Consider the following 19,162-nt stretch of genomic DNA (forward strand, 5'->3'; position numbering starts at 1 on the left):
ATTGTTGCTTTACGTTGAGTCCCTAATAAGATAAAACTTTTATTTTTGATCTTGATGTTTTGTTTTAGTCCTTGATAAATTAGAAAAAATTGTGTTTGCTTCCTTATAAATTAACAAATTTTGTTTTAGTTTGTATTAATAACAAACAAAAAATATTTATCATGAAGCAAACACAAAATTTGCTAAGTCATTGGGGGTTAAAAATAAGTGTCAAGGACCAAAAATAAAATTATTTTATTAGAAACTCATCGCAAAACAAAAATTTATTAAGGAGTAAATGCAAAATCGGATATTTGTTAAGGATCAACAACATATTTAAGCCTTGTTTTAATTTATATTTTCAATTTAATTAAAAAAATTACCTTATTTGAATCTGGCTTTTTATTTTTAAAAATTTGTGTAGGAAAAAGTAAAAACAATTTTTATCTTAATTGTTTTTTATGCATATTTTTTTTTGGGTCAAATGACCTATTTAGTCCTTTATCTTACCATATTGGAACCATTATGGTCGCCATCATGGAACCCCATCGTATTGGAACTCCCCTCCTACTACTCACTTGCTGCTACAACACCTCTTTCTCTTTCATTATTTTGTGTTCTGTTTTGCCTTCTAATTCAGGGTTGCTCGCACTTGACCCAAACTGAGGTGGTAACTCTAGTAAGCATTGTCAAAGGTTGAAAATCTGAGTTGTTTTGACCGAATCTGGGTGGTAATGGTGTTTTTGGGGTGTTTGGGTCACGATCGGCGATGTTGGGCTTCATGAAAGTGGCATGGTCGATTAGAGGTTGTAGATATGAGCTGGTTTGGGTAAATTTAGGCAGCTAAGGTTGATGGTGCGCATGAAGTGGTGGTTTGGATAGTGCTTGGTGTAGTCATAGTTTGAACGACTATGGTGGTCATTGGGTGCACGTTGGCATTTTGGGAGGAGATGGTGGCAAGCTAGTTGATGGTGGTTAGTCTAGAAAGGTTGTGTGGGTCAGAAGTCTGTGGTGGTTGCAGGTGGTGGTGATGGGTGGCAATGGTGGGGGTAAAGAAAAGGATAAGGAAGAAGAAATTTACATTTTATGGCAATTTTTAGCCGTCAATATATTTGTTCCATTAAGAGTAACATTAGATGGACAAAAGGACTTTTGAGCTTATTTTAAAAAATAGTAAAGCACTAAAATAAACTTTCTAAAAGATAAAATACCAAGATGAACCAAAAAATAAGATGAAGGACTAAACAAGTCATTTGACCTATTTTTTTCGACTAATTTTGTGCATATTTTTGAAAATGAGAAGACTAAAATATGTTGTAATCCCTAATAAATACTTAAATTAAGTGTGGGTGATTTTGTTTACTTGAATTGGTTTACATTAAAAATCACTAGAGCAAGTTGGAGAGAGGAATCTTTTTGGGATTTCTTTTAACATTGAATGATTTTGGTGATTTTTAACCACAAAAAAATATAATTTAATTTTTTAAATGAATATTGGCCGTTTTTAAAATAGCTAGAAATTGCATTTAACATTCACTTTAGCACTTAAGAGACTTAGCCCAATGATAGGGATCTAAAACGAATTTTTCAAATATCAGGGATGAAACACAACAAAAAATTCGAGTATTTATTAGGGATCACAAACATATTTTAGCCAAATAAGAAGGTAGCGTTTTGTAGCACTTTCAGAGTTTACGAACAAATTAAGGATCATTGGTTAAAATATGTTAATGTTTCCTGATATGTACCCAAGTTTTACATTTGCTCCCTGATAAATTTTTCTTTCATTTTTGCTCCCTAATATTTGATTTTTTTGTCATAAGCCCCTATCGTTAGCTTCTGTCGATTTGATGCTAACATGTCTGTTAAGTTACACGTCAGCATGTCACATATGTTGTCACACATGTGCCCGAAGGATGAGTTAGTGTTTTGTATTTGCTCCCTATAACTTCAGGGTTTCTGCATCTACTCCCTATAATTTTAGGGGTTTTTGCATTTGCTCCTATAAAGTCATCCTTCAAGAATATGTGGCAACATACGTGGCATGGTAACATGTTAACTTAATGGGCACATTAACACTAAATTGACAGAAGCTAAAGTCAGGGACCTATGACAAAAATTTTCAAATATTAGAGAGCAAAAATAAAAAAAAATTATCAAAAAATTAATACAAAACTCATATATATCAAGGATCACAAACATTTTAACCAATGATCATTTGATCCAGCTTAGAGCAAACGAGTTTAAAGTTCACATGGACCACTATTCAATGCTCCAAAATGAATAAGATACATGACTATTGACACATAATAATATGCTCTATTATTCCGCTTCTAAACAACAAACTGAAAAATAAAAATAAAATTCAATCTTTAGCTTCTTCCTTTGGCTTCCTCAGGAGATAGAACAAACCTTCTGTCAAAGCAGCTTTGGAAGTCAAAGAAGCTCCCAGCAGGTTTAGTGCCTAATCATCAAATCATTTATAGATAATGAAAGTCATTGCTTCTAATGTATTAGAGGGAGAAATTAAAAGCATTGCAGAGTTCTTTAGAGAGTCAATCATGCATCAAAATTAATTTTAATTCGACTTAAATATATTTTTAATTCTTAATAAATATTTAGTTTTTTTTCTTTAATAAATTTTTGTTTTCAATTAACTTTTATTAAAATAATAAATCCTTAATACTTATTTTTAGTCTCTAATAATTTAGTAAATCTATTGAGACTAAAATAAAATTCGCTAATTTATTAGGAAATAAACATAAAATTCACTAATTTATCAGAAACTAAAATAAAATATTAACGAGAAAAAATAAAAATGTTATTTTATTAAGAACTCAACGCAAAATAAAAAATTATTAGAAAACAAATACAAAAATCGAGTATCTATTAGAATAAAAAATATATTTAAGTCTTTTAATTTCTTAACTTTTGATGATTTTTATTTTTAGTCCTTCAACTAATATTTGATTGGTCTTATTCCCTTGTAATATTTTATTTGATTTTTTCCCCTACAAGGTTATTATTTAATTGACATAAAAATACCAAAAAAAAAAATAGTTAAAGAATCAAAACTCGTCAAACAATAGTAGTTGAGACACTAAAAACCAAAATCATCAAAAGTTGAGCACTGAAATATCGTGTTCATTTAATTAAATATATTAGCAACACTATAAAATAAAATTCCTCTAAAAAAAAGAAAGTAACACTATAAAATCAGCAAAGAATGGACTGTTACCTCTATTTCCCCAATTCTCAGCTCATGCTCCTCCAAATTATCCAATGGAACATTCAGCTTTTGCAGCAATGAAATGCTGGAAGTATTTGCCAATGGTGTTACTTGCAGATCATTCCACACAACAAATAGTGATGGCCTCCTCACAAAGCCTACAGAGGACTCTTTTGTGCCATTAGGGGATCTTGGATCAAAAAGTTTCATTGCCCCTGGATGTTGTATCAGACTATGATCTTTTGAAACCACTCCATTCCCAATGGAATAGCATATGTTACTTTTAATTACTCCTGTGCCATACCAGTAACAAGGAGTGTCTTCTTCACAAAGTTGTGTTGGCTGCCTCTTGCAACCGAATTGAGGAGCCACCCGGAGGTTAAGTAAAGGAGTTCCTGAAGGATTTGTGAACCATGATGGATTGAGATCCTTCACACTTTCGTACAAGCTATTCATACACCCCAGAGAAAAGTTTCCATCCAATAGCTTTAGAATAGATCCAAGAGGTGTTGTGAGGAAGCTGAATAGAAAATCAACAAAATCTCCCTCAGATTCAGCATACAGTATCGTTTTCTTTGATTTTCTCACTGTTACCTTAATGTTTATCATGGAATTGTAATTTTTCCAGCCTTGATTTTCTGGTCTAGGTTTTGGTGAGAAAGCGCACATCCGCTTAGATACTCCATTTCCTAAGAATACGTCGCTAAGAGGAGATTTGGAGGTTAATGCATGCTTTAGTATGTCCAAAATCTAAAAGAAAAACAGAGGTATAAGCACAATATTCATCATCATCAAATACGAAATTTTCATAGACTATATTCATCAAATAAGAAAGTTTCATATAAAGTGTGCGCTATACGTTGAAAGTAGAGTGCAGAGTAATAATTATTGATTGACAAATCAATTAGTTGAGATTTTAACAATTTAATAAAGGGTCTTGCAATGCCTATAATACTCTCTTCAATTTTCATTAATTCATTCGCCATTACTTTATCAAAACCATAAATAGAAGCAATATCATCACCTACTTAATATGGTATCCGTATTTATAATTTTTAATTCTGTATTATATTATTTAATATGTTGACGGATAATTTTACTAATTTCATCTACATGAATGAATGGCTACCATAAAAATTCTGTAATTTTATTTTTTAGAAGAAAAAAATAATACTTATATTCTATTTTATAGTGCCCTAAGAATAAATTAAAAAAAATGTTTATTGTGGAAATCTTAGACAAACGCAAAAAATCATAAACAACTTAATTTTGTGCATCCTAATAAAAAAAATTCTACTATTAGTTTTTCAAACAATATCCTAAAAGGTATTGATTAGCATTTGCCTTTAATAAATTATTGTACTCATGCCTCTATTTAATTGTATCCTTAATCATTGATTGAATAGGTATCCCTCTGGCCTCGGCCTTTCATATTATTTTTTAACACTTATTTTACATATATTTCCCTAGCACAAGTTTACTAGCTAATTAAGGAGCTTAAGAAAGATTATCAGCTTCAATGGACAAGCATAAATCAGAGAAATGCAAGTCCTAAAACTGATCTTAAGTAACATATGAACTTTCCCTCGCGACGTGCATTCAATCTACTACTACATTGAAGTATGTTCTAAATGAATTAAAAGCAATATTACCTCCTTTATTCCAACGTTTAGGGACCTTTTTATCAGCTTCTGGAAGTTTTTGTAGCCAAGTTGGACAAGTTGCTGAGCAGAGTTACCAGGAGAGCTTTCTAACACCCTTAAATCATCAAAGATCAAGTACATGGTTTGTCCCTTAACAAAAACACCATCTCCATGAGTTCCCTCATTAGAATCTCCATGCTGCTTCATTTCTTTGTCCATCAATTTCCCACAGTGGCAACTAGCCTCAGCAAAAGTACTCAAGAACCAATCACCACCCCTTCTACACCTGCTGCTACACATGAAGTACTTCATTGGCTTTGTATCATCCAACTTCACCTTCAGTTTCTGGCAAAGTGCTTCGCAAGGGTTGCGTGGACAAAGCAACATTCTCTTGCAAATATGGTTCCAGAAAACCTCATCACCAGAATTTTCCAAGCTTTGGTACAAATTGTTTATGCAACCAATTTCGTCTGCTTCGTCGTGCCCTTGCTTTTTCGACACAAGCCTTATGATAGTTCCGAGTGGAAGGGTGAGAAAACTGAACAATATGTCTATCAAGTCTCCACTTGCTTCAGCCACAACCACACAGTTTCTTTCTTTGTCCACTAGAAGGGTCAAAGAGAGCTTTGGTTCTTGCTTGGAAGCCATGCAAAATAACACAAAAACAAGGCTAGTTAAGAAACTAATAAGCAGGTTTAGTACAAAGTGTGGTGATTTCTCTCTTGCATTGTTGTTTTGGAAATACCATATGATTCCTAGTGAGTTATATATTTGAAATTGCAATGGTGGGAAGAAGGAAACAAGTGAGAAGTTTCCTTTGTTAGCCAGCATTATTAGTACACTGTCACCGTGTTTGGTGTTTAGTGAGAAGACAAAAGAGAAAGAACTTTCTTTTTTACATAAGAATTGAAACGGGGAGCTTCACATAACTTTCTGATTTGTTTGTTTCCATGAACAAGAGTCATGAAAGTGACCGAGTCTTTGGAATTGTATTTGATTTGCACTAGCTAGATTGATTAAACTTTACGGTATAAAATAAGTGAAAGTAATTGGAGTAGCAATGCCATTCCAGTCTCCACAAATATTTTGTGATGCTAGTATATTATTTGCATGTTCTTGCAAGTACGTAATAATAAAGTTGCTCTCCTTCCAAGTTCTGAAAATATAAACATAATTTTAAAAAAATTTAATTTTTAAAAAATGTAAAAAATGGTTTAAATAATAAATTATTTTAGGGTTGATTTGCAAATTATATATATATATATATATATATATATATATATATAATTTTAATCAAAATGTAAATATGGATTACCGATGATAAAAGTTCGATTTATATTATATAATGTTTAATAATATTCTTAAAGAAATAAAAAATAACAACTCCAATAAAACCAAGAACTAAAAAGATGCAAAGTAAATAATAAAACAACTTTTTAGACAATGTTAACAAAATATATGGAACTAAATAATAATAATAATAATAATAATAATAATAATAATAATAATAATAATAATAATAATATTATGTTTTAGGTCCATGATATTTATTTATTTATTTTGTTATATGATATTTTCTAGTTTTTGTCTTTGATATTTATTATTAATTTTATTTTCTTAAGTGATGATGTGATATATGAAATATCATGTCATAAGTGTTACATTGTCGTAACACCATATTCTACCTTTTCATGTTACTCATCCTTTTTTAATTATTTTCTAAGAGATAAGTCATTAAGTCAACTTGACCAACCCTAAAAGCAAAAAACCAACTCTAATTTGCACCAACAACCTTCATGATCTTTGTGACTCCATGTTCTTCTTCAAACACAATTTGTTTGGTTTTCAACTATGAAAATGGATGAATGAGTTCGTGTTGTTCGTCTAGAGAAGGGAAAAAAATCCCTCAATCAATTTCAGAAAATCAATTCGAACCACTTCAATCTTTTGATAAAAAGAAACTAATAATAAAAATTGTGTGGATCTATTGGTTGTGTTGGGGTGGGTGGTGGAGCATGACTTATTGCTGGGTGGTGGTGGTTGTGTGATACAAATCAGAGGTAGTGGTGAGGGCGTTGCGTTGCGTGGTGGTAGGGGTGCTATGCTATGCGTGACTATGGTGCTTGTGCTAGGGGTGTTGCATTGTGAATCGATGACGGTGGTGGTCATCGGTGGTTGCTTGGGTGGTGATGTTTGGTTGCGAAAAAGGGTTATGATGTGGAAATGACAACCAAGCAAACCACATGATGTTGTCATGTCATTACTTAGCACAAAAAAAATTAACCACAAGTGCCAAAGACAAAAATCTAGAAAACCTAGGTAGCAAAATAAATAATAATAATTTTAGGTAGCAATGTGAGAAAGAGATATATTCCATGTATGGAAAAAATATTTAATCTAATTTTGTTTAACATATTTTAGTTGAAATTATTATTTTCATTTTTATTTAACATTATTATAAAATGATATTACCAACTCTTTTCATAACATAATAATAATTTATGCATTAGTTGATATTTAACACTATTTTTTTTAACAATATTGGTACATCCTTTCTTAACATATGAAAACAAAATATACATCTTGAATATAAAACAAATGAAATATATTAAATTATTGAATACTTATTATTAATTATCACAACAAAAATCATATATGACAAACTTATTATAGAAAGAAGTACATTATAGATCACAAAATATAACCATTATAAATTTAAAATAGGCTAAAATATATTTGTGATCCCTATTAAATATTCAAATTTTGTATTTATTTTTTGATAATTTTTTCTTTACATTGAGTCACTAATAAAATAATAACTTTATTTTTTGCTGTTGATACTTTTTTAGTCCCTAATAAATTAGCGACTTTTGTGTTTGCTCCCTAATATTATTTTTTTTCATTTGTCACTAAAAAAATTATTAGAAAGAAAACATAAAATTTGCTAATTTATAATTGACTAAAAAAAGTACTAAGGACCAAAAGTAAAATTGTTATTTTGTCATGGAACAAAAACAATTTTTGTTAAATAGGAAGCAATCAGAAAATTCAGGTATTTATTAAGGACAAAAAGACATATTTTAGCCTCTAAAATAATATTAACTAAATAATATGTGGTTTTTTAGGTTTAGTTTGATTTTTATAACAAGATCCAAACACCCAACCAAATTGTAACAAGTAGGTAGTTTTTTTTTAGGTTTTTGGTATTTGTGGTTTTTGGTTTAAGCCATTTTGTTTTTATTTTATTATTGGTTTGACGGTCTTGAATATTCCACATGGAGAAATTATTACTTGTAAGACCAACTCATCATTCATGCTTGAGTGTCAAAGAAGTATTGGTTGAAATCATGAATGATTTGGTGGTCCTAAACCAAGTAATAATTTCTCTCTTGATTAATAAGATCAATATCCCACTTGCACAAAGAATAACTCATAGATGTAAGATTGTATTGTATTCACATATAAAAAAAAAATTATTTAATAAGAAAATTTGTGTTCAATTCTCTTCCCATGCAAAAAATTTCTTAGACTAACAAGGTGGTGTGGTAGGATCTATAAACATGATCTCATCCTACCCTCCCATCTAACCCAACAGCATAACTAAGGCATAAAAGAAACATGCAGTTTGTCTCCACGAGCACACAAATCCTATGACTGCCAGCATCCATCCTGTTGCTATAACTCCTAACAAAACACGTGATTCGCCTCGACTATCATACCAAGACTATGTCCGCCAACTCCCATTATATTGTTAAAACACATGACAACAGATCATGACACCAACATGAATATGCATTTGAAAATCCCTCTCTATTAGAAACCCATTTAATTCCGTGACACCGTTCTCTCATCTATGGCTGCAAAGACTATAGTTTCTAACTTTCTATTTTTCCAAATAAGCCATGTCGCCCTGCCGTTCAGTAATTCTAAGCCTATTGATGAATCTAATGCATCAGATTTTGACATGTGACACTTTCATTTTATGCTACTTGGTATTAGTGTGATTGTTTCGTGCTGTAGTTGTTTGGGTAAAAGATTGAAGGATAAATTATGTTTTTAGTCTTTAAAATTTAATTTTAACAACTTTTGTTTTTAAGTCTTTAAATTCTTATTTAAGCCGTCTTAGTCCCTCAACTATTTTTCATTTGATTTTTAGTTTATGTTGTCAATCTTTTTGGTGACATGATACTTCATCTATGATCTTTTCTTAACACCCCGCCTCAGGGTATTCGAGGGCCCCTAGCAAGTCCTCCCTGAGGAGGCACATAGGAAGTAGGAATTCGGGGGTGGAAGGGAGAGAAGATGAAGTTGAGAGAGATAGAATTTCAGAGGAGGAGAAGCTTTATTATCAACATATATGCCCTGTTTCAGCGAGGGAAATACAGCTTTTATAGCCTGCCACTGAATGGCCGTACCTAACGGTAAGCCTATCCACTGCTTCTTCTCGAACCTTGCTGCCTTAGTTATCTGGCTTGCATGCTCCCTTAGATTCCTTGAAGGGATGTTATGGCTCTTGGGCCTTGCTGCCTGCACCTCTACATTTCTATTTGTATCACCGCGGAAGGTTATTTAAGATGTATTTTTATGGTGGAATAGAAATCGCTACCCTATAAAGAAAGTTACATACATATGGAACCTATGAGTAAGCACCATCTTTCTCACATTTTATCCCGGGTTATTACTATCATTTTAATTTCCCTCGTCCCAAGTTGAAAATGGATGATTTTGTAGGAAGAATGCGTTAATACAATCCTCAGTCCAAATTTCATTCATAATAGTTAAACAATTAAGATATTTTTTTTTTCATAAATCAACTTGGAGTAGAATTAATTAGATCATTCAACTTACAAGGCTCTCAAGTACCTCTCACACTTCTTTTCTTTTCAGATTATCAAATTGTTGGGAAGCAATGCTTAAATAATTAATGATCAATGATGTTTTTCTTCTTCTTTGCCGGTTTTATCCATGCACTCAAGACTAAGATTGCTGAGCATTAAGGTGAATACAAGCTAAAGATTATTCTAGGTAGATCTCATTGGTGACACCATGATTAATATGATGAGGTAGTGTTATAAAAGAAAATTAAAATTAGTTTGGATAATATTTTTTCCAATTAATTAGTTTGGTCTAATCTATACACTTGATTGTAAAAAATATAACACATTAAAAGTGGAGTAGATGACATAACATTGACCAATGCCAATAATGATAAACGACAAGTTGACTAATGTATTAAAAATTGGATGTAATACACAACATCTTATTGAAAAAAATCAACTTTTAAGTTGTCTTGTAATCAATTTGGTTTTAAGAATTAATTATGTCTCTTATATCATTTATTTATTTATACTGTATAACATTTTTTATGCTTTTGATCAAAATTTGGTTTCTTCTGAATCCTCTTTTTTCCTAAGAAAATAAAACTTATCTTTTTTAATCTAAACTTAAGACCATAAACATTAAACAAAAGAATGTATCACATCAAAATTAAAATGAGTTAAGATTGAAGAGGAAACATGAAAACAACCTTGCGTTTTATGGTGATATAAAACTGATTACTAGGTTGAAAAAAAATAAAAAAATAAAAACAAAACAATCACTAAAGGACCAAGAAATTAAATTGATAAAAGAAAATTCAAATTTATCAAGAAACCAAAAAACAATAACTAGTTAGAGGAGAACATAACAAAGAAGATAGAAACATGTTTAAATCTATTAATTTGAAGCAAGTTCATTGTATGTATACTCAACATTCAAATATAATAAAGAAAAGCGAAAGAAATATGAAAGGAGGATTAGTGGAAAAAAAAATGTAAAATCCTATTAGACAGGCAGTTAGGCACTATAACTTGTTTGTGGGCACAACCAATAGATGATCACAAGCCCAAAAGGATTTCCAAGAGACCTCAAGACGATAATGATTACATCCACGCTCTTACAAGGCCGTTACAATAGACCAATATGTTGGAATGAATGATGAAAGGCATAGAATAATTTAGAAAATCTTTGTCCTCGCATTTGTGGAGGTACTGGCCCTCAAAGTCAGGAGAAGAATATTTGATGCCTTTAAGTATTGTAGCTATCATCCTTGGTGCTTCCATTGCCTCTCTTCTATGGCTGATAACACTTGTTCCCAAACTCTCACCCGCCTTGGCCTTGAAGAAGCTGTCACTCTCCTTACCCAAAACCAGAGCTCCCTCCACTCCAAGATTGATGAGGTCATTTCTCGCCTCAATGCCCTCAAAATTGGTTCGGTCAGTCATCCTCCTCGGAGTCACCCTCCCAAAATGAAACTTGATGTCTCGTGGTTTGATGGCTCCAATGCTATGTCTTGGACCTTCAAGATTTCTCAGTTTTTCGAGTTCCATGGCACTCCCGATGGTGAGCGTCTTCTGGTTGCCTCATTTTATCTTGATGGAACTGCCTTGAGTTGGTACTAATGGATGTTTCGTAATGACCAAATCTTGTCTTGGTCTGACTTTCTCCAGGCTTTGGAGATGTGCTTCGCACCTTCCTTCTATGACAACCCTAGGGAGCTTTCTTCAAACTGTTGCAACAGGGCACAGTAAACTCATATCTCTTTGAGTTTGAAAGTTTGGCTAACTGTACTGTCGGTCTCCCTCCTCCTTTCTTACTTAGTTGCTTCATTTTGAGTTTATCACCCGAGATTCGCCTCGAGGTTCAGGCTGTCTAGCCTTTATCCCTCGTTCAGGAAATCACTTTGGCCAAATTGTAGGAGGATAAACAGAATGATATCAAATACACTGCGTGTTGATGGTTCCATTAACGGGCACAATGTCGTGGTCCTCATTCATGGGGGTAGTACCCATAACTTTGTCCAGGATGGCATGGTCCACTTTTTGAACCTTACGGCCTAGCCCACTCAGCCGCTTAGTGTCATGGTGGGAAATGAGAGTGAAATTTGTTGTAATCAGGTGTGGAAAAATGTTTCTGTTACTATCCAAGGGCACTAGTTCTCTGTGGACCTATAAGTTATGGCCCTTGGGGTGCTGATCTTATTTTTGGAGTGGAATGGCTCAAACATCTGGGCCCAATCACTACTGAATACTCTTCACTTACTATGTCTTTCAATTGGGGCAATGAATTAGTGTAGCTCCGTGGTCGTACTAGACCTAGCCCAACATAAGAAACTCCTGCCTTGGTCAAGCACATGCTCTACATTAACGGTGTTGCTACCTTCTTCCAACTTCAGCTTTGTGCCTCTTCTGATAACCCATCTGAACCCTCCACCAACCTTTTACCGTCGCAACTTCAACTTCTTCTAAACATCTACTCTCCAATTTTTCAACAACCTACTACCCTTCCCCCTTAGTGGACTATAGACCACACCATACACCTTATACCAAATTCCCAGCCGGTAAATGTCAAACCATATCGCTACCCATACTTCCAAAAACAAGAGATTGAAAAGCAAATTGAGGAAATGCTCCATCGTAACCATATCTAGCCAAGTCGAAGCCCTTACTCTTCCCTAGTATTGCTTTAAAGAAGAAGGATGGTACATGGTGTTTCTACATCAACTATCATGCCTTAAATACCATAACTGTAAAGGAAAAATTTCCTTTACCCACCATTGATGAGCTCTTGGATGATTTGGGTCACGCCACTTGGTTTTCTAAATCTGATCTCACCCAGGGTTTTCATCAAATTCGTATGGCTTCTGCATATGTTTCCAAGACTTTTTTCCATACTCATCAGGGTCACTATGAGTACAACGTTATTCCACTTAGCCTCTGCAATGCTCCATTAATGTTCCAGCAACAATGAATGATTTATTTCATCCTTTCATTCGCAGATTCATCCTCATGTTTTTTTATGACATTCTTGTCTATAGTCAAAACTTCGAGGAACATCTATAACATCTCGAGCAGGTCCTTCATACCTTACAATAGGGGGAATTTAATCTAAAGTAGTCCAAATGTGCCTTTGGGCAACGACACATTGATTATTTGGGTGATATTGTGTTCGCCAATAGTGTTGAACCTGAGCCCTCAAAAATTCAGGCAATGCAAGACTGGCCAGTCCCAACTTGGCTTAAGTCTCTGTGAGGTTTTATGGGCCTCACTAATGTTTCATTAAGGACTACGCCAAGCATGCTACCCCTAACTCATTTCCTTTGCAAAGGATCAATTTAAGTGGTCCCTTACAACTCAGTTCACTTTCGACTAGCTTAAGTTGGCCATGACACAAGCACCAATTTTGGCTCTACCTGACTTTACTGTTCTTTTTATGATTGAAACTGATGCTTCAAGTATTGGTCTGGGTGTTGTTTTGATGCAACATGATCACTCGATTGCATACTTCAACAAGCAATTTTGCCCAAAGTTGCTTTGCTCCTCAACTTATATTCGTGAGCTCGACGCCATCACTGCCATTGTGAAACGCTGGTGCCAATATTTACTTGACCATTCCTTTGTTATTCTCACAAATCATAAGAGCTTATGGGAATTAATGACCCAATCCATACAAACACCCGAGCAACATGTTTATCTTGCCAAACTCCTCGGTTATGACTATACTATTCAATATAAGTCAAGAAAAAGTAACATTGTTGTTGATGCTCTATCTCGAGTTCACAATTAACCTACTGAAGTGTTCTAAATCCTTACAATACCACACTTTCAATTTTTGGATGACCTCAAGAGAGAATTGTCTAATATTGATGAGTTTGTGACCTTGCTCAAGGTTGTGTGTGACCACCCACAAGACCACCTTGGATTCAAGATACACAATGATTTGCTTCTCTATAAGGGGCACATCTGGCTCAATAGAGGGAATTCCTTCATTCCACTTTTGTTGGAGGAATACAATAAATCACCATTAGGAGGACACACTGGTTTGGCCAAGACCATGAGCAGATTTCAACAAAATTTCTTTTGGGCTAACATGAGGCAGGATATACAAGAATATATTATGTGTTACTCTAATTGCCACCATACTAAGTATATTCCCCAAAATCCCTCGTGATACTTCAACCCATTTCCCCTCCATCTCGACCATGGGAAGATATGGCACTCGGTTTCATTACTGGTTTGCCTCTTTATTAGGGAGCCACTGTGATACTAGCTATTGTGGATTATTTCTCCAAAGGAGCCCACTTTGGCATGTTGCCCACTAACTTTACTGCTCACTGAGTTGCTCAATTGTTCATTAACATGGTCTATAAGCTTCAAGGTTTTCCCAAAAGCTTGATATCAGATCACGACCCATCTTCATGAGTCGATTTTGGCGTGAACTTTTCAAGATGAACGGGACTAAATTGCATGAGTACGTCTTATCATCTTCATAGTGATGGCCAAACTAGGGTGCTAAATAGATTGCTGGAATAGTACCTAAGGGAACTTGTGCACAACAAACCATCTTAATGGGGGAAATTCTTGTGCTTGGCCGAGTTGTGCCACAATACCACTTGTCACTCCACTACCAATTTAACTCCATATGAGATTACCTATAGCAAACCTCCTCTTAGCATTCTCCAATACATATCAGGAACCTCCTCGGTGGAAGGTGTTGATTTCCTCTTAGCTTCACGTCAAGATACATTCCAACATCTCAGGAAAAAACTTAAACGTGCCCAAGATCAGATGAAAAAAGTAGCTGAGGGGCATCACATGGATATGGTCTTTGCCATTGGTGATTGGGTTTATGTGAAGCTGCATCCATACCGCCAGTCTTCCTTATTTGGAATCACTTATCAAAAGCTGGGAAAATGGTATTATGGTCCATACCAGATCATGGAGTCTATTGGTCTAGTTGCTTATAAACTAGCTTTACCTGAGTCAACCAAAATCCATCATGTGTTCCATTGTTCTTTGTTGAAGCCTTATCATGGACCAGTCCATTTTGAGCATCCATTCCTCCAACAGTTGTAGAGGGAAAGCCTCCTATCCAGCCACTAACTATTCTGGATCACAAGTGGGTTTCTTTTGATCCATCCAAGCGCTTGGTTCTCGTGCAACGGCTCGGTTTGCAACTTGAAGATTCCACTTGGCAAAACTGGACTTAATTACAGGCTAATTACTGCCTTAAGGACAAGATATTTTTTGAAGGGGTAAGGAAAGATAGTAACTGGGGTCCAATTGATGATGACAAGCCTAAAAGGATCTCCAAGAGACCTCAAGGCTGGAATGATTAGATCCATTACAATTGAGCAATATGAGTTTTTTCCTTTTGTCTTGTAGTGATCCAACTTTCAACTTATGATTGGAGCTATTAGGAATTTGTTATTCCTATACAATTGTAAGTCTCTACATAGTGATGTTGGAATGAATGATGAAAGGTAGAGAATAATATTCAGAAAATATTTTTCCTCTATGCATTTTTGGAGGTACTCTCTTGGCCTCAAATTCAGGAGAACAATATTTGCTACCTTTGAGTATTGTAGCTATTACCCTCACAATACACATACCAATAGTAATTGTGATAATTCAATTTTTATTGGTTTGATGAATTGGATTGATGTTATTTAACTTGATTCGTATTCTATTTTGTTTCTACATATTTATTTTTGTGTTTTTGCATTCCCTTACATTCGCTTACAAACTATTCGTTGAAATTCCCCTTTCTATTTATAAGTGAATTGAAGTAGAAACCAAAGTGAGTTGTATCTCTGAGTCGACCTAGGTTAATCATGTACTACAGAATTTCCTAGTTTTATTTATTTTGGAGCGATTTGATAGTCATTATCAAAACCGGTTCCATTGTTATGGAATACGATTCATTGTGTGTCAATCTTGATTCACTCATAACTGAAATTAGTATAGTAGTATAGGTTTGCATCTATCTATTGGAAAAGGAAAAAAAATACACATTTGTGCATGTTCTGCATGTTTTGCATTTTACAGCATTCTGCCTTTTGTGCATTCTACATTATCTTTCTTCATACACTATTTTTTTTGACATATTGCATTGGTGTAGTTAATGTTGTTATGTAGAATATCAGTGAGTAGTAGAGTGTTTTACATTGAGTATGAGAATAAAGCAGTAGAACAAAGTGTAAAAACATAGTAGTAGTGTAGAGAATAATGTTGTGCATAGTGTAGTGCATAGTGTGTCATAGAAGTAAACTATCTTGTAGAGTTTGACTGCCTAACTTGGTGTCCAAAGTTTATCCCTTATTCTAAGCTTGGGGTTGGTTTAGGTCAAAATCGGCAAATTCTGCCTCTAAATGTGAGTTTTAGCGATAATGGCATTTTGATAATTTCACACACTATTATCTCAGAATGGGCTGAAACTTTACCAGAATGTAGAAAAAATTCATTCATCAAGGTGCCCTATGGGGGACAAACATAGGCATTGGGGGTCATTTTTGCCAAATTCATTGATCTAGACCACTTTTGGATTTTTTTTTCTATTTTCATGATTTTCAAAAATCAACAAAAAATTACCAAAAATAAAAAATGATTTTTAGACATTTACTATGGTGTTTTGGAATTTTTTAAATTTTTGGGGCAGTTTTCCATTTTCTGTAGCATTTCAACATATATTGTGAATAGTGTTTTGGTAGGGTAGTTGTCTGTTATTTCTGTCTGTACTGTCACTAATGAGTTTATCTATGCATGACTAGGTCTAAATCAAGTGACTTGCATCTGTATAATCCTAAGATAGATAAGACATTTCATAGGTTGAGTATAAGTAATAAGAGTAGAAGTGTAGTTGTGCATGATAGTGCAACTATGCATGATAGTGTAGTTTTGGATAGTAGTGTAGAGAAGACTGAATTCATTGTTGATTCTGTTTTTGAACCTGTTTTTATTGCTTCTGATTTTGAAAAAAAAAATAGTGTTGATATAATGGCTGATAACAATCAAACTCTCAAGGAATTGGCTACACCAGATGTTGTGTATCAACCTTGGTGTATTCAATATCCTGAGACTAAGGTTAGTTATGAGCTAATGTTTGGAAAATCCATTTGTTGCCAAAGTTTCATGGTATTGCAGTTGAAGATCCACACAAGCATCTGAAGGAGTTTCATGTAGTGTATTCCACAATGCGACCATATGACATTCATAAAGATTAAGTGAAGATGAAGGCATTTCCATTCTTTCTAGATGGTGTGGCTAAGGGTCGGTTGTACCTTCAACTAGATACTATCAACACCTGGACAAATATGAAGAGAAAATTCTTAGAGAAATTCTTCCCTGCATCCAGGACAACATCCACCCGGAAAGAAATTTGTATAAGGTAGCAACCTGGAGAAACATTAGATGAGTACTAGAAGAGATTCAACAAGTTGTGTGCTACATGTCCTCACTATCAAATCAGTGAGAAATTTTTGATCCAGTATTTTTATGAAAGGCAGATGCTAATGGATAGAAGTATGATTGATGCAGCTAGTAGAGCCACTTTAATGGACAAAACTCCTATTGCTACCAAGCAATTGATTTCAAACATGGCAGCAAATTACCGACAATTTGGTACTAGAGTTGCTACACCATCCAGAGTTGCTGCACCATCCAGAGTTGCTGCAAGTGAAGTTTCTGTTTCTATGGTTACTGATAATCAAAAGCTAGAGAATAAACTTACAGAGTTGACATCCCTTATGAGACAGCTAGCCATTGGTCAACAGAATGTGATGGCAGCCAATCAACCAAGACTGTGTGGTATCTGTTGTGCACCTGATCATCCAACAGATGCATATTCCACACTCTAGGAAACATAACAAGTTATTAATGTTTTTTCCATGCAACCTAGATAGCCATTCAGACCTTAACAACAATAATATAATCCTTACTCCAACACTTATAATCCTAGTTAGAGAGATCATCCAAACTTGAGGTATGGTCTTGGTCCACAATAGCAGCCATTCAGACATCAACAGTTTCGACCCTCCACCAACAAATATTAAGCTCCTCTATTTAGACGACAACAACAACAAAAATTCCAATAGTCTACACCTACACCTGCACAACCTGTGCAGAATAACAATTTTGGACCTTCCTTGGAGGAGTTGATGAAGCAAATGGCTACCAACAACATTCAGTTCCAGTAAAATATGAGTGCCACAATCCAAGACCTGCAGATTTAGAATATGACTGCCACAAATGCCCACCACTCTTGATGTAGTGAAGAATGAGGTAATGAAACTACTAGCTGTAGGGATCATTTATCCAATTTCAAATAGCACTTGGGTTTCACCTGTCCAAGTGGTCCCTAAGAAGTTGGGTATCACTGTTGTGAAGAACCAAGATGATGAGTTGATCCTGACTAGAGTGGCCTATAGTTGGCGAGTTTGCATTGATTATAGAAGACTGAACCAGGAAACTCGCAAGGATCACTTCGCTCGCCCATTCATTAATCAGGTTCTAGAGAGGTTGGCAGGTAAACCACATTATTTCTTTCTTGATGGTTTTTCAGGTGACATGCAGATTCATATTTCACCAGAGGACCAGCACAAGACCACATTCACTTATCCATTCGACATATTTTCCTACACCAGGATGCCTTTTGGTCTATGTTGAGTATCTTTATTTATTTATTAGAGAGTAACACGAAGGTGTTTATGGATGATTTCACTGTTTATGGTTCTTCCTTTGATGCATGTTTGGATAGCCTCTTTAGAGTTCTTGACCGATGCATTGAGACTAACCTTGTTCTTAACTTTGAAAAATGTCATTTTATGGTCCATGAAGGTATAGTCTTAGGGCATCTAGTCTCTAGTAGAGGTATTGAGGTCGATAAGGCCAAGATCGATGTTATTACTTCTCTTCCTTACCATGCGTCTGTGCGGGAAGTACATTTTTTTCTTGGACATGTAGGTTTTTACAGGAGATTCATCCAGGATTTTAGCAATATTTTCGTTCCTTTGTCCAAGCTTCTTCAGAAGGACGTAGATTTTGTGCTTGACCAGCCTTACAGAGAGGCATTTGAGGAGTTGAGGAGGAAGCTTACCACCTCTCCTATCATGTAGCCACTAGATTAAGAGCTTCCATTTGAGCTCATGTGTGATGCCTCCAATTATGCACTTGGGGTTGTTTTGTCACGGAGAGTTGATAGGCTATCACATGTCATTGCTTATGCCTTACGCACTATGGATGCAACCCAAGTCAACTACACCACCACCGAAAAAGAGCTTTTAGCTATTGTTTTTGCATTAGATAAATTCAGATCTTATTTGCTTTGCTTCCATATTACTGTCTGTACTAACCATGCAACTTTGAGGCACCTGTTGAAGAAACCTGATGCTAAACCCAGATTGATCAGGTGGATGCTTCTTCTTCAAAAGTTTGATATTGTGATCAAAGACAGGAGTGGTGTAGAAAATGTGGTGGCTGATCATTTGAGTAGGATT

The 19,162-nt window shown here is 34.7% G+C and overlaps 2 protein-coding genes across 2 annotated transcripts; one reads left to right on the forward strand and one right to left on the reverse strand.

The window, feature by feature from the left end:
• Positions 1 to 1,589: 1,589 nt before the first annotated feature.
• LOC114415423 lies at positions 1,590 to 5,575 on the reverse strand. Its single transcript, XM_028380100.1, has 3 exons — positions 4,861 to 5,575; positions 3,218 to 3,958; positions 1,590 to 2,443 (listed from the first exon to the last, which is right to left on the reverse strand). Exons 1-3 carry the CDS (start codon positions 5,497 to 5,499, stop codon positions 2,345 to 2,347), a joined length of 1,479 nt encoding a protein of 492 aa, XP_028235901.1. The 5' UTR covers positions 5,500 to 5,575; the 3' UTR covers positions 1,590 to 2,344.
• A 12,340-nt stretch (positions 5,576 to 17,915) lies between these two features.
• LOC114370087 lies at positions 17,916 to 18,781 on the forward strand. Its single transcript, XM_028327404.1, has 2 exons — positions 17,916 to 18,192; positions 18,630 to 18,781. The coding sequence occupies exons 1-2, from the start codon at positions 17,916 to 17,918 to the stop codon at positions 18,779 to 18,781; spliced, it is 429 nt and encodes a 142-aa protein (XP_028183205.1).
• Positions 18,782 to 19,162: the final 381 nt, after the last annotated feature.

Source organism: Glycine soja, chromosome 1 (genome assembly GCF_004193775.1).
Source record: "Glycine soja cultivar W05 chromosome 1, ASM419377v2, whole genome shotgun sequence".
Lineage (NCBI taxonomy): Eukaryota > Viridiplantae > Streptophyta > Magnoliopsida > Fabales > Fabaceae > Glycine > Glycine soja.